The 19,513-nt window shown below is 46.2% G+C and overlaps 1 protein-coding gene across 1 annotated transcript in view; it reads left to right on the forward strand.

Moving 5' to 3' along the window:
• LOC131290180 (rap guanine nucleotide exchange factor 4) overlaps window positions 1-19,513 on the forward strand; it is a 98,870-nt gene that overhangs the window by 52,583 nt on the left and 26,774 nt on the right. Inside the window, exons 4-7 of the mRNA XM_058319485.1 lie at window positions 1,856-2,002; window positions 12,790-12,841; window positions 13,894-14,012; window positions 19,196-19,282. Coding sequence (XP_058175468.1) covers window positions 1,856-2,002; window positions 12,790-12,841; window positions 13,894-14,012; window positions 19,196-19,282 — 405 coding nt within the window. The remainder of the gene's footprint in view (window positions 1-1,855; window positions 2,003-12,789; window positions 12,842-13,893; window positions 14,013-19,195; window positions 19,283-19,513) is intronic.

Genomic DNA, 19,513 nt, shown 5'->3' on the forward strand with positions numbered 1-19,513 from the left:
AAAACCGCACTAACGGGTGCAGGAAGCCGAACGGAAGGGGAAGATTACTTCCACCAAGCGTCCCACGCCCGGGTGGAGGAAGCCGAGCAGGACAGCGCGGGTAGGGGTTCGAGTTCGGTTCGATTTTATCCGAGGATTTCCCGGGGAACCGTAGAACCGAAATACGAAATCCCCGTAGCGGTAGATTTGCCCAAGTTCCAAGTCGAATTGATTTGTTGAAGTTTTCTCCAACCTCGCCCACCCCCCATTTCCTCCCCCTCCGTGCCAGTGGACGGGGAGTGAAAAAGTTTTCCGTTGCGGGCGAAAAATGCATTCCATTTCGAGTTTTTCAATTCGCTTCAGCCAACCGAAAAGCCACCGTCAGCCGGGTAGGAAAAGGGGGGCTCTCGTTGCAAATTTTCTTCATTTTTCCCTCATACATTTACCTCCCTTCTACCTCTCCAAATCAAACAGACATACGTTTACATTGACTGGGGGAAATTGTAGCATCAAGAACGAACGACTCGCCACATTCTATCGTTCGATCGAATCGATTCCTCAGCGCTGTGCTGCACAATTACTTTGTCAATTTACCTCCTTTCGTGTACGATCCACTTGTGATGCCGACGCGATTTGTTGGTTCGTTTGCGATTGTTTTTATTATGTGTAGGTTTTGGCATGGTTGAAATATTCGTATTGGTTCGGAGTGGAAAACCACAGTACATCAAAAGGGAGACAGGAGAGCTTTGAAATATTCCGGCACACTAGATTGTTCTGAATTGCAAAATCCCTCATAGTAATCTTTTTCATTGTACTTCTCGCCAAGCGATTCAATGGTATAAATGAATATGTATGCATAGAATAAATTGAAGTTAACTTGTTTCTTCTAAAACAATCAATAAAATAAATATAATCTTGACTTTCAATGGGTTTTGAAATTCGTGAATTCACATTCAAGAGACAATTTTTATGCTTTGTAAAATCATATTCATTTTATTAATAAAACTGCATTTTCTTTTCATTTAATGATTAACCATCCAAGCTCGTATAAGATCTAATATACACAAAGTGCTACTTTGCTGCACTTCGAACAACAAAACAATGTCGGTTCGTTAAAGGTTTCTTCTCTATTACGGGGCAGGGCCTAACCTTCTTATGCATAGTAACATCCATCCGTCTTGGTACATCACCCCCGGCTAGCAGTGCGGTGTCTATTCTAGCCACAACCGAAGCTTCTGAAGTGTGCGGTGCAACAAAGCCCGTCCCTTAATAGGACTTCCGCTCAAGGGTCGCACCCGGCAACGGTACGGCACTACGCTCCATGCCGCCATTAAATAGGAAGCCAATATTACCATGAAACGAATGGGAAGTGGTAGCATTAACTGCTGCCATATGACGCTGCCGCTCATATCTCTGCGTGAAAAAGAGCACACGCTAAGTTGAGGGTTGGGAAAAGCGTCGCGAAACTCAGCAGCACATCAGTAGGGTATTTTTCCGAGCGAACGAAGCGGTAAACTTTGCTCACAGCTGCAACAGAGCGCGGGTGCGACATAATTTTACCCTCCTTCGGTGACAATGCAACGGTGCATGGTTTGGAAGCTTAATTTTCTCCCAGGCACAAGAAATTTGTTCTGCGGGACCTCAAGAACACTGCGAAAAACGTCACATGCACCCCTGTTTATAATCCTTCGCTTGACAGGGTTGTTCAGCATTTCCTTTTCGGAATGCTTTTGTTAACAAGAGTTTGTTACGGAGGCTTCTAGTCTAGTGCGATAATCAAAGTGAAGTTTTATTATATTTAATTAGTCTGAAAGTGCAAATTAAAATCATTGTTTCAATAACTTTATAATATTTTTCTTGTTCCTTCTTTCTACAGCTGTCAGTAACACTATGTAATTTGGGCGTCGGGGCCACCTTCGGCGAGTCCATCCTGCACGATCTGCCCCGGGACAGCACGGTGGTAACCAAAACCACCTGCGAGCTGCTGCGAGTGGAGCAGCAAGATTTCAGACTGATTTTTGAGGTACGTATCACTTTCCCGAAATATCTCAAGAGACGTTCACATCATTCATATTACGATTGAACAGCTAGGTTTAAACCAAATTTTGCTGCTTTTTATAGGATAGATACGATAGATCGAGTGCTGAGAGTCATAAAAATACTTTCCGCTGATTTGTTGGAAAAACTCGTCGGTATTTTGAACCAACCCACCCAAGGGGACCAATATATTTATTAATAAATACCGCGATAGTAACTATGACTTTTACCATCGATCTCAAAGCCTTCCCACTCGCACTCGAATGTCAAGAGATCGTTAAAAATAAATGAAAGTTTAAGGGAACACTCTGGGAAAACTCCAAAATAAATCTCTGGAGTCTCGATTAACTAGAGCAGAACAAGGACGTCATCACAACTCGGTAACCATCGTCACCAAGTAAAAGCAGACGAAAACAAATATAAAAATAAATGCCACTTAATTGTGAATGTGTGGAAGTAATCACTGATTGGTTGGCTGTGTCGTCACCGGGAGTTATTCCAGGCGTAATAAACATGGCTTTTTCCATTAATAAGATATTATAGGATACGCCCTCACGGTTTGAAGTATCAATACGGCTTACGGATGTTGGCGCAAGTTGATATTTATATAGCAACACCCCTTGTTATTATAAAGCTTCTCATTAAATAGGATTAAATTAGATTCCCTCATATTCTCAACCTTTTCGATATGTCCTCCTACACTGTAGGTTCTAAATAGCGATAAATTGAAGGAGGAAAATTATGTCTTTTTTCATGAAAACATTGTTATCATTGGTATTAGGTTGAAATTAGGGCTTTATTAAATTTCATTGGAAAGCATTTTTTGAAATCAATTTATTTTGCCTTTTAATTGCTTCACAAAGAGAAGAAAGCTAGTAACCAATGGAAAAATGTTCGCTCTAGTCAGTTCCATTATCTTTATCACTCCAAATATTCACCAGTGCTTGAACACCATGTTAAAGAATAATTATTCCGCATGATGGAGGCGCCCGGTACTTGACGGTAGAATTTCACATTCCCGGGTCCAACGTTAACTGGGTGCCGTTTCCCCCCCCACCCGACCGGACGGACCCGGCCTGCCAGCGGGCAACAATAGAAAGACAAATTGTTTGTGGTTACTTCTGTGGATGAGCTTTTCGGCTGAAATGCGCAAATTGACGTCACCAGCACACGCAACCCCCGTCCGGCGGCTTTGGTGGTGATGGTGGTGGTGGTGTAGCATGGCTTGACCGGTCGGCTGCCGTCTACCGCCGGTTTGTGGTTTTGTCTGGCAATCTGCGGTTCCCATCCAAGCCCCTCGCTCCGTTCCATCCACAACACCCCTGCTGCGATGGGAAACGATGGTCAGAGCGACCTTCGTCATCTATCGGTGGAAGGATTCGATCGCATGCAGAGAACGCGGTCCATCCGAGGAAAAAGGATGCTTTTCCTGGTTGCTGGGCCTGAACAGCCTATTTATAGCCAGCTACTAATGATTGGAAGGTAGCGTGGTGACGTTCGGCAGATTAGCAGTGGCACAGCAGGACACGATTGTTCGGCGGGTGGGCGATTGGTTTTGCCTCTGATTTGCCGAACACCAGGGTTTGGCTCATTATGGGCTCACTGATTTGCAAATATTGAAAATTACTGAATACTTTTTCTTTTTGTCTGGTGTTTTCGAGTTTTATTAAAATATTTCGTTAGTTTGTTTTCTTTTTTGTTTGGCAAGAAAATGGTTGTTCGATTTTATCGTTCAGTTTTTACGTTTGTTGGTGGTATTTTATTTCTAATTGAAAGACACTGCTTTGCGTTTATTTTGTTATTGTAGGGTACGGCCTACTCCGGAACTTGTTACTCAACAGGTGGATAGAGAAAGAAGAAAATGGTTTCAAAAATCTGGGTTTGTCCAACGGTGCCAGAGAACGCAATATAGTGTCCACAGATCGCTACCCGCCAGGGACTTTCTGTGGATTATAATGCTAAGTATGTTGGGGACAGAGCCTAACAAACACCAGTGGTTTTTTCTCAAGTTGGGTTTATTTGATTTCCTGAACGCCTTTACTTACGTCACAAATGTTGTGCTAGCGATGTCTAAGACCGGTGACACTGTTATCAATTAACCGTTATTTTTGAACAGCAGGTTATCATAAACTGGTACTTGTAGGGTTTCGTTAAATTCAAAATTCCTAACTGCTCAGAACCTTGTAGAGTTCTGTGGCCTACCTTTAGGCGTCGCAATATCGTACATTCTGCCACCTTAAAATTGAATAATTTTAACTGTTTGCTTTTGGTAATACACACAGCTTTACCAATGGCCTAGTCACTGTACTTCCCTTACTTGTACGTAATGTAAAGACACGCGCTTTGCCATCCTTTCCAGGATGCTCCTCGGTTACGCGTGCTAATGGCCAACACGCCGAAGGCACATTATCTTCCTTAATTATAACTAACGTTCCTGGCGTTACTGTGGTTGTACCTTCCTTTGTCCATTTAGAACGCGCCTGCAGTTGTTGTAAATACTCCTTCTGCCAACGGTTCCAAAAGTGCTGGCGAAGTTGTTGAACATGACGCCAGTGGTTCAACCGGTTTTCGGCTTCGTACAGCAAGCAGTGGTCCGGAACAAGCTGTAGGTTCGTTCCAACCAGGAAATGTCCAGGAGTGAGGGCTGTCATATCGTGTGGGTCATCTGACATCGATGTTATAGGTCGGGAGTTGACACAGCATTCTATCTCGTCCAGCAGCGTAGACATGTCCTCATACGAAAGTGATGTCGTTCCTAAAACGCGCACTAGGTGGTACTTCATGGTTTTGACGGCGGCTTCCCACAGTCCACCGAAGTGAGGAGCTCTTGGTGGGATGAACTTCCATGAAATTTTCCGTTCTAGTGTCCAAGCTTGAACGCTCTGCTCGTGTTCAGTTGTACGCAACAGCTTGTACAACTCGTTCAGCTTATTTGCTGCTCCCTTGAAGTTCGTCGCGTTGTCCGAGTGTAACTCCAATGGCAAACCACGACGAGACACAAACCGTCGTAATGCTGCTATAAATGCTTCCGTTGTCAGGTTTGACACCAGCTCGATGTGTACGGCACGGGTGGTGAAGCATACAAATATGGCGACGTATGCCTTCACGGGCGCCGCCCGTCGGTGGCCACCTTTCAGGAACACTGGACCACAGTAGTCAACACCGGTGATCGAAAAAGGAGGGGCCGGTGTTACTCGGACAGCCGGGAGGTCAGCCATTATAGTTGCTGACGACGATGGTCGGGCGCGGAAGCAGGTGTGGCACTGGTGAAATACCTTCCGGGCGAGATTTCGGCCACTTGTAATCCAGAAGCGTTGTCTGCACGTGTTTAGCATCAGAGTCGGTCCCGCGTGAAGTAACTGCTTATGGAAATGTTCCATCAGCAGTCGAGCAAATGGATGACTGGCAGGAACAACTAGTGGATGCTTCACATCCTCCGCTAGCGATGAGTTGGATAAACGTCCTCCAACTCGGATGATTCCGTCAGCTCCCAGTTGCGGATGTAACCATTTGAGCGGGGACGACGCAGGAACGGGTTTGTTTTGCTGCAAGGCCTTGACCTCTTGCTGTAGGTGGTCTCGTTGAGCCAAGCGGCACAGTACTTCTTCCGCATCCGTCAAATCCTTAGTCGTCAGGCCAGGGTTCTCGTACGACCGGCGTTTGGTGCATCGGTTCCAATACTGAACCCAGTACGCTGTCATCCGTCTCAGCTTAGAATACGATGAAAAGAGCGTAAATATGCGGTGAGCTGGCAGCTCAATGGCAGCGCATGCCACAACTGCTACTCGCTGCTCTGCTTGCACTGAAGGATCTGGTGTCGCAAGCAGTGGTGGAGGCCATTGATCTTCTGGCAGGCTCATCCAGGAAGGACCCTGCCACCATAGGGTACTGGAGAGGAGATCTTTGCCCAAACATCCTCGGGAAGCAAGGTCAGCAGGGTTGTCGACTCCTGCGATGTGACGCCACGTGCAACCCTCCGTTAGTTGTTGCACCTGCGATACCCGGTTGGCAACATATGGCTTCCAGGAGTTCGGTGATGCTCGCAGCCAATGTACCACAGTCATGGAGTCTGTCCAGAAGACTGCCAGAGAGCCTGGGTTTACCGCAGTTCTTACTCGGTCGAATAGCAAGCTGGCCAACTGAGCTGCGCACAGTTCAAGCCGAGCGATAGAGTGCTTGCTATTGAGGGGTGTCACCTTGGTTTTTGAGGCGAAGAGCTCCATTGTGCCATGTCCCTGGGCATCGCAACTACGGATGTAGCAGCATGCTCCATATCCTTTCTCCGAAGCATCGCAGAAGACGTGGTATTGGATGGTGGTCACTGAAGATCTAATGGCGACTCGCGGAATGCTGATGTTGTGAAGGTAATGCATTTGCTCAAGAAAGTTGAGCCATTCCGTTCGTAGCTGCAGCGGAAGTTCAGCATCCCATCCCCAGGGTTGTTGGTTGACGTGTTTCAGAGTCCATACACGTTGAAGAAGTTGTTTGGCAACCGCCTTCACTGGGTCAACAAACCCTACCGGATCGTAGATCTTCCCAATGGTGGACAATACCTTGCGTTTGGTTGCATCTTCGTTGACATCCGGGGCTTGGACTTTGAAGCGCAGAGTGTCCGCTGACGTATCCCATATGATTCCAAGTGTTGCCAACGATCCGTCGTCATCGTCGTTGGGATATGGGCTGGATGCTCGGCTTTGTTGGTCCACATGATGCAACACCGCTTCCTCGTTTGATGCCCATTTCCGCAGCTCAAATCCACCTTTGGCAAACAGTTGTTCGGTTTGCTGTTGCAAGGTTTGAGCAGCCTCGGGTGAATCAGCTCCAGACACAAAGTCATCCACGTAGAAGTCAGAGAACCGAGCTGCTGCTATTGGAAACTCACTCCCATGATCCAATACTGTTTGTTGCAGAGATCTCACCGCAAGGAATGGTGCAGATGCGGTTCCATAAGTTACAGTATTCAGCTCATATTCTTCGATGGGATCATGGGGTGAAGCTCGCCACAGAATGCGCTGTAGGGCGCGATCGCTGGGATGTACCCATACTTGGCGGTACATTTTTGCCACATCTCCTGTCAGTGCAATTTGATGAGTTCTGAATCGCATCAGGATCGATGTAGCATCTTGTTGAATTGTTGGTCCGATCATCAGCGTATCATTCAAAGACACTCCTGTCGATGACTTGCTGGATGCGTCGAACACAACCCGACACTTCGTGGTGGTGCTGTCGGCCTTAAACACAGGATGGTGTGGGAGGTAGAATGTTTCCCGACTATCACCTGTTGCTGCCACCTTTGTCATGTGGCCTAAGCGGAGGTATTCGGCCATGAACTCCACGTATGCCTTTTTTGTTTCGGGTTCTCGCTGCATACGTCTCTCGATAGCCAGAAACCGATGGAGGGCGATCGTCCGCGAGTCACCTAGTTTCCCGATCATGTCAGACTTTCTCGGAAGTCGGACGACATATCGGCCGGCTTCGTCTCTGCTTGTAGTGGCCGCGTAGTGGTCCTCACAGGCTCTCTCCTCGATACTCCAACTAGGGAGACTGCCTACGTCTTCTATTGCGAAGAATTTCCGCATCATCGTAGTCAGCTCGTTGGTGTGTACGGCGACTGAACACACCACTGGCAGCGACTGCTCTGCTATCTGGGCTGTGCCACTTACAACCCATCCAAATGCTGTTTCTTGGAGTGACGGCATACCTTCTCCAAGTGAGATGCGTCCGGTTTTTAAAAGCTCGTAGAAGCACGCCGCACCCAGGATGATATCGATTCCACCAGGCTTGTGGAATGTTGGGTCAGCCAAGACGCAGGTTGCTGGAATCGTCCACTGGCTGTGGTGTATACGATGGGCAGGCACATCTGCTGACAGCTTGGGCAGTACCAGCATCTCCAGCGACGTCGAAAATGATGAACAGCGCGATTGGATGGTGGCTCGTACTGATGACTTTACGTTCGTCGCTTGGCTGCCACCAATCCCCGACAGCGGAATGCTCACCGACTTCCGAGGTAGGTTTAAGAATTGCGCCAACCTTCCCGTAATGAAGTTGGACTGTGCTCCACTGTCCAAGAGAGCCCTTGCAGCATGGTTCTTCCCTGCGCTGTCAGTGATGTACAACATGACGGTTGACAGCAACACTGTCGATGGTATCGCCGTGTGAAGCGATATTGTAGCTGTACGGTGTTCTGCTGCAGATGTTGGCTGTTCGTGACGGATCTCGCTGGCGGCACTAGTCCCTTCGTCGTGGAGCAAGGTGTGATGTTTCTGCTGGCACCGACGACACGTCCACTTCGAGGGGCACCTTTTGTTGAGATGACCAGCTCCGAAACAGTTGAAACAACGTTTCCAACTTCGGAGCTTGTCCCGTTTGTCTGGTAGCGATAGTGCTATGAAATCCGCGCACTTGCTGAGCATATGGTTGTCCTGGCACATGACACACGTTGCGGTCGGTGACGGCGTAACGGTCGACGTGAACGCTTTAGTAGGAGCCGGCTTTGGACGAGATGGTTTGTCCATATTGCCTGCTGCGCAGCTCTCCAACACTTCGCATTGCCGCGTGATGTAATCGAACGTCCGGAACAAATCCGGAAACTCGCCGTGCTGCAATGTGAGCTCCCATGCCTTACGAGTGCTAGGGTCCATGCACGACGCGAGGATGTGGGTGATGATGAGGTTGCTGGTTTCATCAATGTTCTTCTCTAAGAACTGCAACCCATCAACGTGACCCTTACACGTTTCTACTAGTGATCGAAGTTCGTTGGCTGATTCGCGTTGCACGGGTTTTAGTTGGAGCAACCCAGCAATGTGTTTGTCGACGATTGCTCGTGGGTTCGCAAACCGCCTTTCGAGTACCTCCCAGGCACTCTTGTAGTTGTTGCTGCTCACCATTGCCGCATTGATGATTCCTGCTGCCTTTCCGGTGAGTGCCTTGTTCAGGTGGTGTAATTTTGCTGCATCCGAAACAGGTGTCCTTCCCATGATGTCGAGGAACATGGCCTTGAATTTGGGCCACTCTTCGTAGCGTCCGTCAAAGGTTGGCATCGGGACACTGAGGTGATGCGCTGCCGCAGTTGCCGGAGCTGCTGACGTTGTTGGCGTTTCGTCCAGCTGTGCCTCCAGAATGGCTGTGCAGGTGGTGTGGATCTTCCGGAAGGCATCGTCGGCGTCCATGTCGACTTCGAGGTCATCTGGCAGGAGATCTATGATGTGCTGCATAATCCTGCCGTGGGTGCCTTGAAGTTCCCGTAATGTGCGTAAGTGCACCCGCGCAGTGGCCGGAGGGAGTTTGTTGTTGGTGATGTCCGGCTGAAGCTGCATAAGTTGACGATATGCCAGCTTCATTTTTGCCCGCAACACGGCCAACTCACGATTACCTGGCGATGACGTCGACGGTTTTGGTGACACGTGCTGTGGGGTTGTTTTCGTCACGTGGTCACTCGCGCACTGTTCCACCGTGGCTTCCGTAGCCGCTTCGTCTGAATTGTCACTCCCTGGTGGCGGGGTATGCATCACTTTACTGCGAGTGTTCATTGTGACTATTAGTTAGTCTGTTGCACTTTTCACTTTTTCACTTCACTGTTTTGTCAGCGTCGACTGCTACGACACTCTGGACTGGTACTCACAATCACGCTGAATAAACTTCTCGTGGCGATGAGACGCTGGACGGTACCACCGAAGGAAACTCACACCTTGAGTTATCTTCCCGTGAGGCCCCGATGCGCACTGGATCGGCCTCGTGTGGTGTCCGTGGTCTGCCACCGATGGACAATCAACCCGTCCGGTTGATACACGATTCCTGTAGACGCTGGGTTGAACAAACGCTGGGCACGAAGCGCTGGACTGATCCACTGAAGAGAACTCCCGACTTGGGTTCTCTCCCCTTGAGGCACCGATGCGCACTGGATCGGCCTCGTGTGGTGTCCGTGGTCTGCCACCGATGTTCAATCAACCCGTCCGGTAGACGAAAGTTCCTCTTCCGACGACGAATGTATGAAATAATCTGCGCACGATAGGTTCGTTGCGCCAATCCGGTTCGAAGGACCAAAATGTAGGGTACGGCCTACTCCGGAACTTGTTACTCAACAGGTGGATAGAGAAAGAAGAAAATGGTTTCAAAAATCTGGGTTTGTCCAACGGTACCAGAGAACGCAATATAGTGTCCACAGATCGCTACCCGCCAGGGACTTTCTGTGGATTATAATGCTAAGTATGTTGGGGACAGAGCCTAACAAACACCAGTGGTTTTTTCTCAAGTTGGGTTTATTTGATTTCCTGAACGCCTTTACTTACGTCACAAATGTTGTGCTAGCGATGTCTAAGACCGGTGACACTGTTATCAATTAACCGTTATTTTTGAACAGCAGGTTATCATAAACTGGTACTTGTAGGGTTTCGTTAAATTCAAAATTCCTAACTGCTCAGAACCTTGTAGAGTTCTGTGGCCTACCTTTAGGCGTCGCAATATCGTACAGTTATGTTTACTGCTACGTTATAAAAGTTATTTTATCTAAATTGTTCGAAAGTAATTCAACCGTGTAGATAGAATTGCTATTGCTTAGCTTCATCCATACATCCTTCTTTTACGACTCCACTACCCGACGCCTACGTGTGCGTCTTGCGTTTGTTTCCATTACGTTTTCCAAACAATCCCCGAAGCAGAAAGCCGTAAAGAAGCTGTCCCATCCAATCGTCAATTGTTTTCTGAGTAACCTCCTCGAGTCATGCTCGGGCATCCGGGGCAAATTTTGATTTCATGTTTACCACACTCAAACACACACCAAGGAATCGTTACTTTGTGTGCTCGGTGGTTTTCTCCCGCCCGCCCAATCCATCGGAAGGAATCTACCCAAGCACGCTGCAAGGATCGTCTCTTATCTGTCTTCCTTACGCGCTCGCACTATTTGATGATGGATCATTTTTCCCGCCGGCACCTTACCGCAGTGTTCCCCCCCCCCCCCCCCCCCCCCCCACGGTGTGGCATCATTTACCGTCGGAGCGAAACTCTCTATTATGCCAGGCGATAGCGCCCGGGTTGCTCGCACCGGCGTGCATAAAACGGTGGGAGTACATTTCTTCCGTCATCAGCTGCGTGAATATAATCCGGCGGGCATTGTAGCATTTGCTCGTACCGCGGTGTCTGTAGAAAGAGGAGTGGTGGACGGGGATTTGTTTTCCGCTCAAGAATGGGATGTGAAGGATTTTCTTTTCATTTGTTTGCGATGAGTGAATTCTGACTGCACATATCGGGGGAGAAAAGAAGTAGAATGTATAGTCTTTTGCCTCGTTCAGTAAAATCGCGTACCTGTGGATAGAAACAGTCAATGGATTTGAAATTTAAAAAACATACATTGCTTTGGTCATCTTTTAGAAGTTTTATTCTAATAATCACCTCATTAAACTATTTAAACCTCATTTAAACCGTTTCAACTGAACTATATGAAGGATCATCGAATCTAACAGCCAAGCGAGATTATTAAAAACGTTTTCTTATGCATGACTTTTTCTAAATTTAGCGTACGATGGTAAGCCCCTTCCCACTGGAAACCCTTCTTCTAACGAATGTGTCAAAAAGTGGCATATCCTACCGAACGCTTTCCGACACTGTCCAATCCTCGAAAAATGTGACAGCCTTATAACGTTGCTGGGGAGTCATGTCCTGCCCCGTTTGCCAACCCTAAACCCGTTCTCTACACAGGCTTTATTTTTAGCGAATATTTGCAGAACGATTGAATGGCACTTTTACTGATTTATTCATGAGCATGTACGACCCCGGCGGCCAATGTTGCTGATGTTGATGATGATGATGCTGCAGGATGACGAAGACGGTCGTTTCCACTCCGCATTTAACCCACACGCTTTACCACATTGCACCTTCGGGCGCTTGTCTTCCGCAGGGCATGCAACTGACATCGTTGTTCGAATTATAGAAGTAGATTTATGGACGTACAAGACGGGCTCGGTTCTCGAATGTGTAATTGCAATGTTATACGTTTTCCCTCCATTCCAATCCCGCATTCCCGCAGTTGCGTGCTTCCTTGGTTTCGTCCGGACGAGAACTTATCGTTTCCCAATAGGGAGCCTCTTCATTTTCTGCACTTGTTTACACGTGTAATTCAGTGTTCGTGTTCTTGTAGTTCCTCTCCGAAGGTCCTCCAGCAATGCCCTTGTTTGGCTTTTTTCCATGTCCAACCGAAGATGCATTGAGATATTTATGGGATGGAGGCACGTGGCACATGGGGAAGGGATCAATTTTTCACAATTCTTCCCAATCAGACCCTATCCATTGCGGATCAGGATGATTGAATTACGAGACATATCCTCTCATGCCAATCGGGAGGTCTATTCGTGTAGTAATTTGTCCGTATGGCTATCTCAGCTCAGTCATTTGAATTAACGAAAGCCAGATTGCTTTTCCACTGTTATCTTTGCAAGCTCGTTTATCATTTTATTTATTCAACGCTGAAAGAAGATCATCGCTTACGTGTGGATTAAATTGATTTCTGTTTAACGACAAACTGCTCGCAATTTTGATTTACACGGATTATGAATACGAATCTTATACAGTGCATGAGTGGGGTTTTTAAAGGCTTATCTTGAAACTACTGCATCTTTTGAGTTTTAATAATCACACACTCTTACGTGACATAGGACATGTGAGCGTACCATTTTAAAATTGATTTAAAGAAAAATGTGGACTTAAAATCTATGTGTTATTATTATTATAGAAGAATCGATTGTTATTTTAATAATACTGTTTCCAATTGTTTCTTTCCAGAAAAATAAAGAATTAATGAACGACATAATTACGAACTGTAGGCTAAAAAATGGTAAGTACTGACGTGGTGCGTTGATATCAAAAGGCATTAGTTATTTACCATACGATTTTTGGTCATTTATATACATTTTACATTTCTTATTATCATATACTATCACTGGTTTTCAAATTTAATTTAGATTGAAAATAAACGTTAACATTTTCTGTATTATTTAAATGCTGGTAATGGCAATCCTACCATCAACCATTTAAATTCACGATACAAAACTTGTCCTACCGCACCGTAATGCAATTGCACCCGCCACCGATCGATCCATCTTGTTCGATATTTGCGTAATTTCCTGCTCCAAACCATCCATTTCCCAATCGGTATGACGTTCGGCCTCGCATATGTTTCGATGATGCCGATTTTGACGGCAAGTGTCAACATTTTAAACATCCAAATGCGCCAACCACACATGTTGCGTACGGTAATGAAGCGAACACTAATTTCCGAAACTACAGCGACCGAAACGTGGTGTAGGGGAAAATCTGCGCTTCCGGTAATGGGAGGGAGTTATGCATTGCTGGAATGTCATTACCGTTTGGCATGCGGCTATGATGGACGAGCGGACTTGGCTAGATATTCTGTTATAGTTTTTGGTTTGGTAGTAATTCGGTTTGCTACGGTGGTCATAGAAGGTATTTCGTTAATTTATGTGTTATCGTTAATCTTAACAATGTTTAATTTTTAAATTAAACAAATAAATGCTGTTTCATGATTGCAACAATTTTTTTTTGAAAAATAAACCGTTATGTTAAGCTTCCTATTTTTTAGCACATTATTTTTACAACATTTTATTATTTGATATTTTGATGATTCTTGCACAGTAAAAGGGTACTAGATTTATTTTATATTACAAATGTTTTTATTATGTTATATGATTTCATTCAAACTATTTGTGAGTCTTAAAAAAACAGCGTTACATGATATTTAATTAAAAGATCCGTTCTTTCACCGGTTTCAATCAAGCAGTTCTCCCACAGGTTTACCACTTTCTAGTTGCTTCGATACATTTCTAATAATCCTTTTCCCTCTTTCTGTCCGTTCGTTCCGTGGAACAGGATTTGGCCAGAGCATGCAGACGACCAGCACGGTGCAGACGAACGTGCAGCAGCAGCCGTCGCCAACGAAAAAGCAGCTCAGTCCGGATCATCCAAATCCTGCCGCACCAATCACGGAGGTGAGCTTACACTTTACCCTCGTTATAGTGCACCCCTCCCCTTGGGCCCAGCGACGGTCTGTCCACTCTCCTGGTCGAAGTGAACTGAACTACTCGCAGCCACAAATGTGTGCGAGATTTTCTTTCCCCGCGAAAACGTTAAACGAAGAAAAACTAGACCCCGAAAGTGCACCGTCCAAAAGGTGGTCAGCTCTAATGGTCCCTTAATGGTGGTTGGCACATAAAAACGCATCGGAAACGTGGGCTGGCGGAAACGCACGTATAATCGTTTACCCCCCGGTGGATGCCGGTCACGTGCGCGGTCTTTTGCACTTCGTTAGTGGCCGCGTCGGGTGCCGGATTGCGCTCCGGTCGCATGGTGGATTTATTGTTTCCGGTCTTTCAGGATTAAATTGCACACCTGAAGTTGAGCGATCAGCTAGAAAAACTCGCCAGGAAATTGAGCGCTCACTAAGCTTGTGGTGTCCCTTATGGCATTCCATCGTGTGTATGCTTTGTGGCAAAATCGATCTTTGTGATTAAATTGAACCGAGATTTGATAATTGTTCTACATTCCTATAGAAAAAGATTGATCAAATCAAAATATAAACCCCTCTACAACGGCAAAGATAAGCTTCAAATTGCACGATTGTTAATTCCTAAAGATAGCAGCGATTATACAAATGTTTCCAATGCCATCAAACCCTCCTTATACTGCTTTCCCATTTCGAGCAGAAAATGGCGAAAAACAAGCAAAACCTTTCCCTTAACCATCTCGCACCTGGTCGATGTATTCGCCTCTTCGTGCCCACAGCAGTACCGGCCTTATCTCGCACACCGGCTCATAAATGTCACCATAAATTTCGGTTTCATGGATTATCGTCAAAAAGTGGTCAGAAAAGTACGCCAAGTGCGGTGCTCCCGCTTCGCTATCACACGATAAAATAAATTACTGGGAAGGCGTACACGTTCGTGAGCTACTTACGGTGCTTGATGGCGTTCAGAAATCCTAGCGGGCGAGCCTAAGTAGTTTCCGTTTGCTTTTGATCGTCAGCGAGGCTGAAAATCAAATCACCCACGCCGTCCGGATCAAACACCATCGTCGGAAGATCCCGGGACTCGAATTCGCAATCATTGTCCGTTGTAAAACACCACGCCATCGGGGTTTGGCCATGTCCACCCACGTCGCCTGAAGCAAATTCGCTATTCAAACGACATCTTTTCAGACGACATCCGAACGTCCTCGTCGTTCATTATTGCTGCTTGTTTCTGTCTGCTGGGTGGGCCGCCCGTTTCGGTAAATCTCTTGCGGTTCTTGGCAAGACTAGGAAGATGGAGAGGACATTCTGAGGAACTTAGAGGAGCGTGGATCTTCAGCCAGCGAGCTCCTTTCTTCGTCCCTACACCCGTGTAGTCAAGCGTTCGTTTGACCGTTTATTCTCATTTCCTCACGTTGATGTCTTCCGGACGCTCATAAAAAAGGCCGCGGCCCCTTCGACGTGCTTCCTCCCCCTACCCCCAAGACATCACACTGTCCAACCAAGCCATCGCCTCACGCGGCCGGAGGACGTCAGTAACGGCCCTTAACGCAATAAAAGTGGATCCAAGCGAGGATAATACGAATGCTAATTATTGCTCCGTTCGGCCGTTATCGCACGATTGTTTTATTGGGTCTCTTGCCTCAGGGTTGTAGTTGGCCCGTCGTACCATGTCGTTTGGGGGGCGTTCGAGATGGGCTCCACCTACCCGCTTAACCAGCGCGGATGTTTTGGGCCAGACAGTTGGCCACAACGACCACGAACGCGGGTGGCACGTTGCAATCTTTTCCACTTTTTTCATCCCGACATTAAATTCACCACCTTTTTGGTGGTTTCGGGTTTTCGCTTCGTCGCCATCTAGGATCTTTGTACGATAATAATTTAACGGTAGATTACTCCAGCACACCCACTCATCGGCAAGGGATGGCTTTAAAGTTAAATGAAATGAATGAAGGAAACAAAATAAACAAAATACCAAGGAGTATATAAATTAGATGGCACGTGTCGAGAAAGACATTCGAAATGGATTCACGTGCAGTGAGTCTACGAATTAAGTTCACGTTTGGGTCATTGAGGTTTCTGAGGTGTGTCACGTAATAACCACGCTATCGTGTTTAATTGTGCGTCTTAATTTGTTTATCTTTTATCACTTTTTTCAAACGCTTCCTCTCGCGAATTAGATCAAAAGTAATAAACCAAGGAGTACAAACATAAGCAACGAAAAACAAAATAACACCTCATTATCTTAATGAGTGCAACTGTAACTGACCCATTTTTCGTAATATGGCTCATTAAAAAACGCTTGCAAGCTGCATATTTGGACTTGACCCGTTCATCATAGTACGTTCGAGCCAACATAAAAATGCTCTTAGCATAAAAAAAGCTCCAATTAAATTTGAAACCAATATCATACCACCTTTCGTCGCGTAGATGTAGAAATCCTGCCGAGTTATCAATCGGGTGCAATCGAAAACCAATTAAAATGATAAAATCTAAACCTCACCACCAGCGGGAGGATTCCTTCGAGGGAAAATGGAAATGGGCGGGGATGTTTTTCTACTCCCGACGCGAGCGTAACTAGTGGAATCGACAAAGTTTCGAATATCTTGCGGTCATATTAAGCATTCTCTCGGCCTTCGGTCCGCACCGACGTCCTCGTTCTATGCTCGGTGGAAATGGAGTCTCGTTGCAGAGAAGAATCTGTCCACCGCAAATACCATTGCTGAGGAGAGTTTTTCCAATCGGAAGGGGGCGGTAAAAAGGAATGATTCAATCGATTTGATTACATCCGCCCTTTCGGGCTGCCTGCGCTTGGATGTGGTGCTTAGCTCACGTCTCTTGGTTGAAGAATTCTTCTCCTTGTCCTCAAAAAAAAAGAGGGAAATTCCTCTTTCAGACCCGGATGATAACCGATTTCCATGCCGTCTGTAGACAAACGGAAGCTTCCGAAGGGTTAGACCTAACTGACCACCGATGGATGACGATCAATATTTAATCGTTTAGATTTCCATTCCCGGAATGAGATATGGATAGGGATATTACTTTCTTCTGCCACACGCCCTCCCCGTTTGCGGCTCCATCTCGAAGCTATAAGAACGGATAGGACCGGGCTACCTACGCACGGAACATTGTCATTCAATTCACTCACCCTCGAGGGCGCAGGGCGAAGAAAATTGATAATGTATAGCTTCCACCGGCGCAAAACGTGCACCACAAACTTTTCCCTGCGTTCGTCTAAATCTTCGTGATTGAAATTTCAATTAATCTACTTGTATGTTACATTAATCTACTTACTCAAGACCGCATCGACGGCGAGACCCTGGGCAGGGAAAGCCACGAATCGTCCGTAACGCGCTTTCCCGAAAATCCACCCCGTGAAGAACTTATCGACGGCAAACTTTTCCCCCGTTATCATCGCCCCGCGTCGGCCCTTTCCCCCTCCCGACGGTCGAACGTCGTTCATTTAGACTCCGATCGTCAAGAACCGATCCCTTTCCGGCGACCGGCTTCCGGGGCACGCGGTACAAAGTTTTACCACGGCTGAGCCGCGGACCGAGCAAGAAACGTGCCTCGACGTGGCACACTGGGCCGGTCTGCAGTGGGAGTTGATTTCCCGCTGAGGTTTTCCTCCCGCAAGGAGAGGACGAAAAGTTTAAAACCAACGCGTCAGCTTCAAGCGTCAATCTTGATGCTCTCATCTCGTTCGCGATATTATAATTTAATTCCGATCACATTGACAAGCACAGTTGAATCCATCCAAAAGATTGAAGGATAAGATTTCCAATGAAATTGTTCGTAATGTTGTGATTGTGTTCAAGTACATTACTCATCCTTCTTTTGTTGATCAATTTTAAACCTTCAAAATGGCAAATAAAATGTCCCAAGAAAAAATAAAACCCCTCTTACTGGACAACAGCGATCAAAGCAGCAAACCACATGCACCTGGAAAGCCTATCCTGCCCCGGCCTCTCCGGGCACACGCCGTAGAAGTGCCATAAAACAAAACCTTGGTGGTAAAACTTTTGCACACCACATTAAACACAATTATCGTTCATTTCGGTACTTTTATGCTTTCGTTCCCTCGTAAAAGGCGAAATGGTCCCTGCAAAAGTGAACCCTTTTCCCCATGAACCTAGAGTGAGAAAGGGAAAACGAACGGGGAAGGAAGATAGTGTGTGCTTGTGTGTTTGTTAGTGAGGTTTTCAAAGATTGCAATCCGTTCCCTGAATCACTTCATTGCTCGTTCGATTGTTCACTCACTCGCCCTGGGAAAATCGCACTTTGATCCTGTTTCATTTTTATACACTCACACATGGTCATGTCTCTATCGTTTAACCCTTAAAATATGCAAATACGGTTTCAACCACCCCCTGCTTCCCTCCCTAACGGTGAAAAACAAGGCCGATAGACGGACGACCAACCGGCAAAGCAGCGGGGAATATGTAAACGATATTGTTTTAGTCATTGTTGCGGTTGTTTTGCCCTCACTCGACTTTCCTGCTACGGCCGTAACACGACGATGGTCCGCTCTGATGTAGATCACAAGCATTTTTAAGCCTTCCTGTATTCACCGTGATTGTCCCGGGGAGACCTTTTGAGGGCTGATCGATTTGCTGATAATAGCCACAGACTCGTCTTTTGGTTTTTGAATCACTACTCCACCGTTGTCGGAAACTCATCGTTTCGGAAATGGTTTTTCATGAATAAATTTTATGAACAGGAAAGGAAATAAAATGGCTGCAGATGGATTTCATTGACGCAAACCCTTGTGGGAAATAACCGACCGCCGGGTTGGTTGTATACTTTTTTAGATGGAAAACTTTCGATGTGCTCCTATTAAGCCTAGGTAAAGATTGATTGTTGTTAAACAATTTCCATCATGTTTTGTTACACATTGTCCCAAATTTTATAGTTGTAGTAAATAATATTAGCTTTAAAAGGTAGGAAGAATCAAAAACCCAATCGAGTAGTCACTGAAGAAGTCACTGCTTCATTCAGATTTTGATATAAAGCACAACTTAATCTTGTTGGAATTAAAGCCATTAGTAATCGCATTTTGTTAAAAAAAAAGCTAATCGACGATCTTACACCGGTTAAACAAGTAATCTGTTTACAAAACAATTACCTCGAAAACTAATCTTAAATATTGTTTCCCTTTTCCTCCAGATACCAAGTCCTGCAATGTCCCGCATGGGTTGGGCACTCCGTGTTCTCCTAGTGTCAGACAATACCAGCTGTTTAAAGGACCGAAAGGTGAGTATAGCACACGGACACACACACACATACATCCAAACATTAGAGAAGTACTCTTCCCCGAGGGACCGATTCATAACAGCGCCTCTTCGTGTGATATGATCTAACCATGCGAGTTAACCACATTACGTTGTAACGGCCTGACACCTCACCAAAAAGAAAAAGAGGTTGTCTGTGTCTGCTGGGAGAGGCAGGAAAAGGACACTTGCACACGCACACCGTACACTACAT

The sequence above is a fragment of the Anopheles ziemanni genome, chromosome 2 (genome assembly GCF_943734765.1).
Source record: "Anopheles ziemanni chromosome 2, idAnoZiCoDA_A2_x.2, whole genome shotgun sequence".
NCBI lineage: Eukaryota > Metazoa > Arthropoda > Insecta > Diptera > Culicidae > Anopheles > Anopheles ziemanni.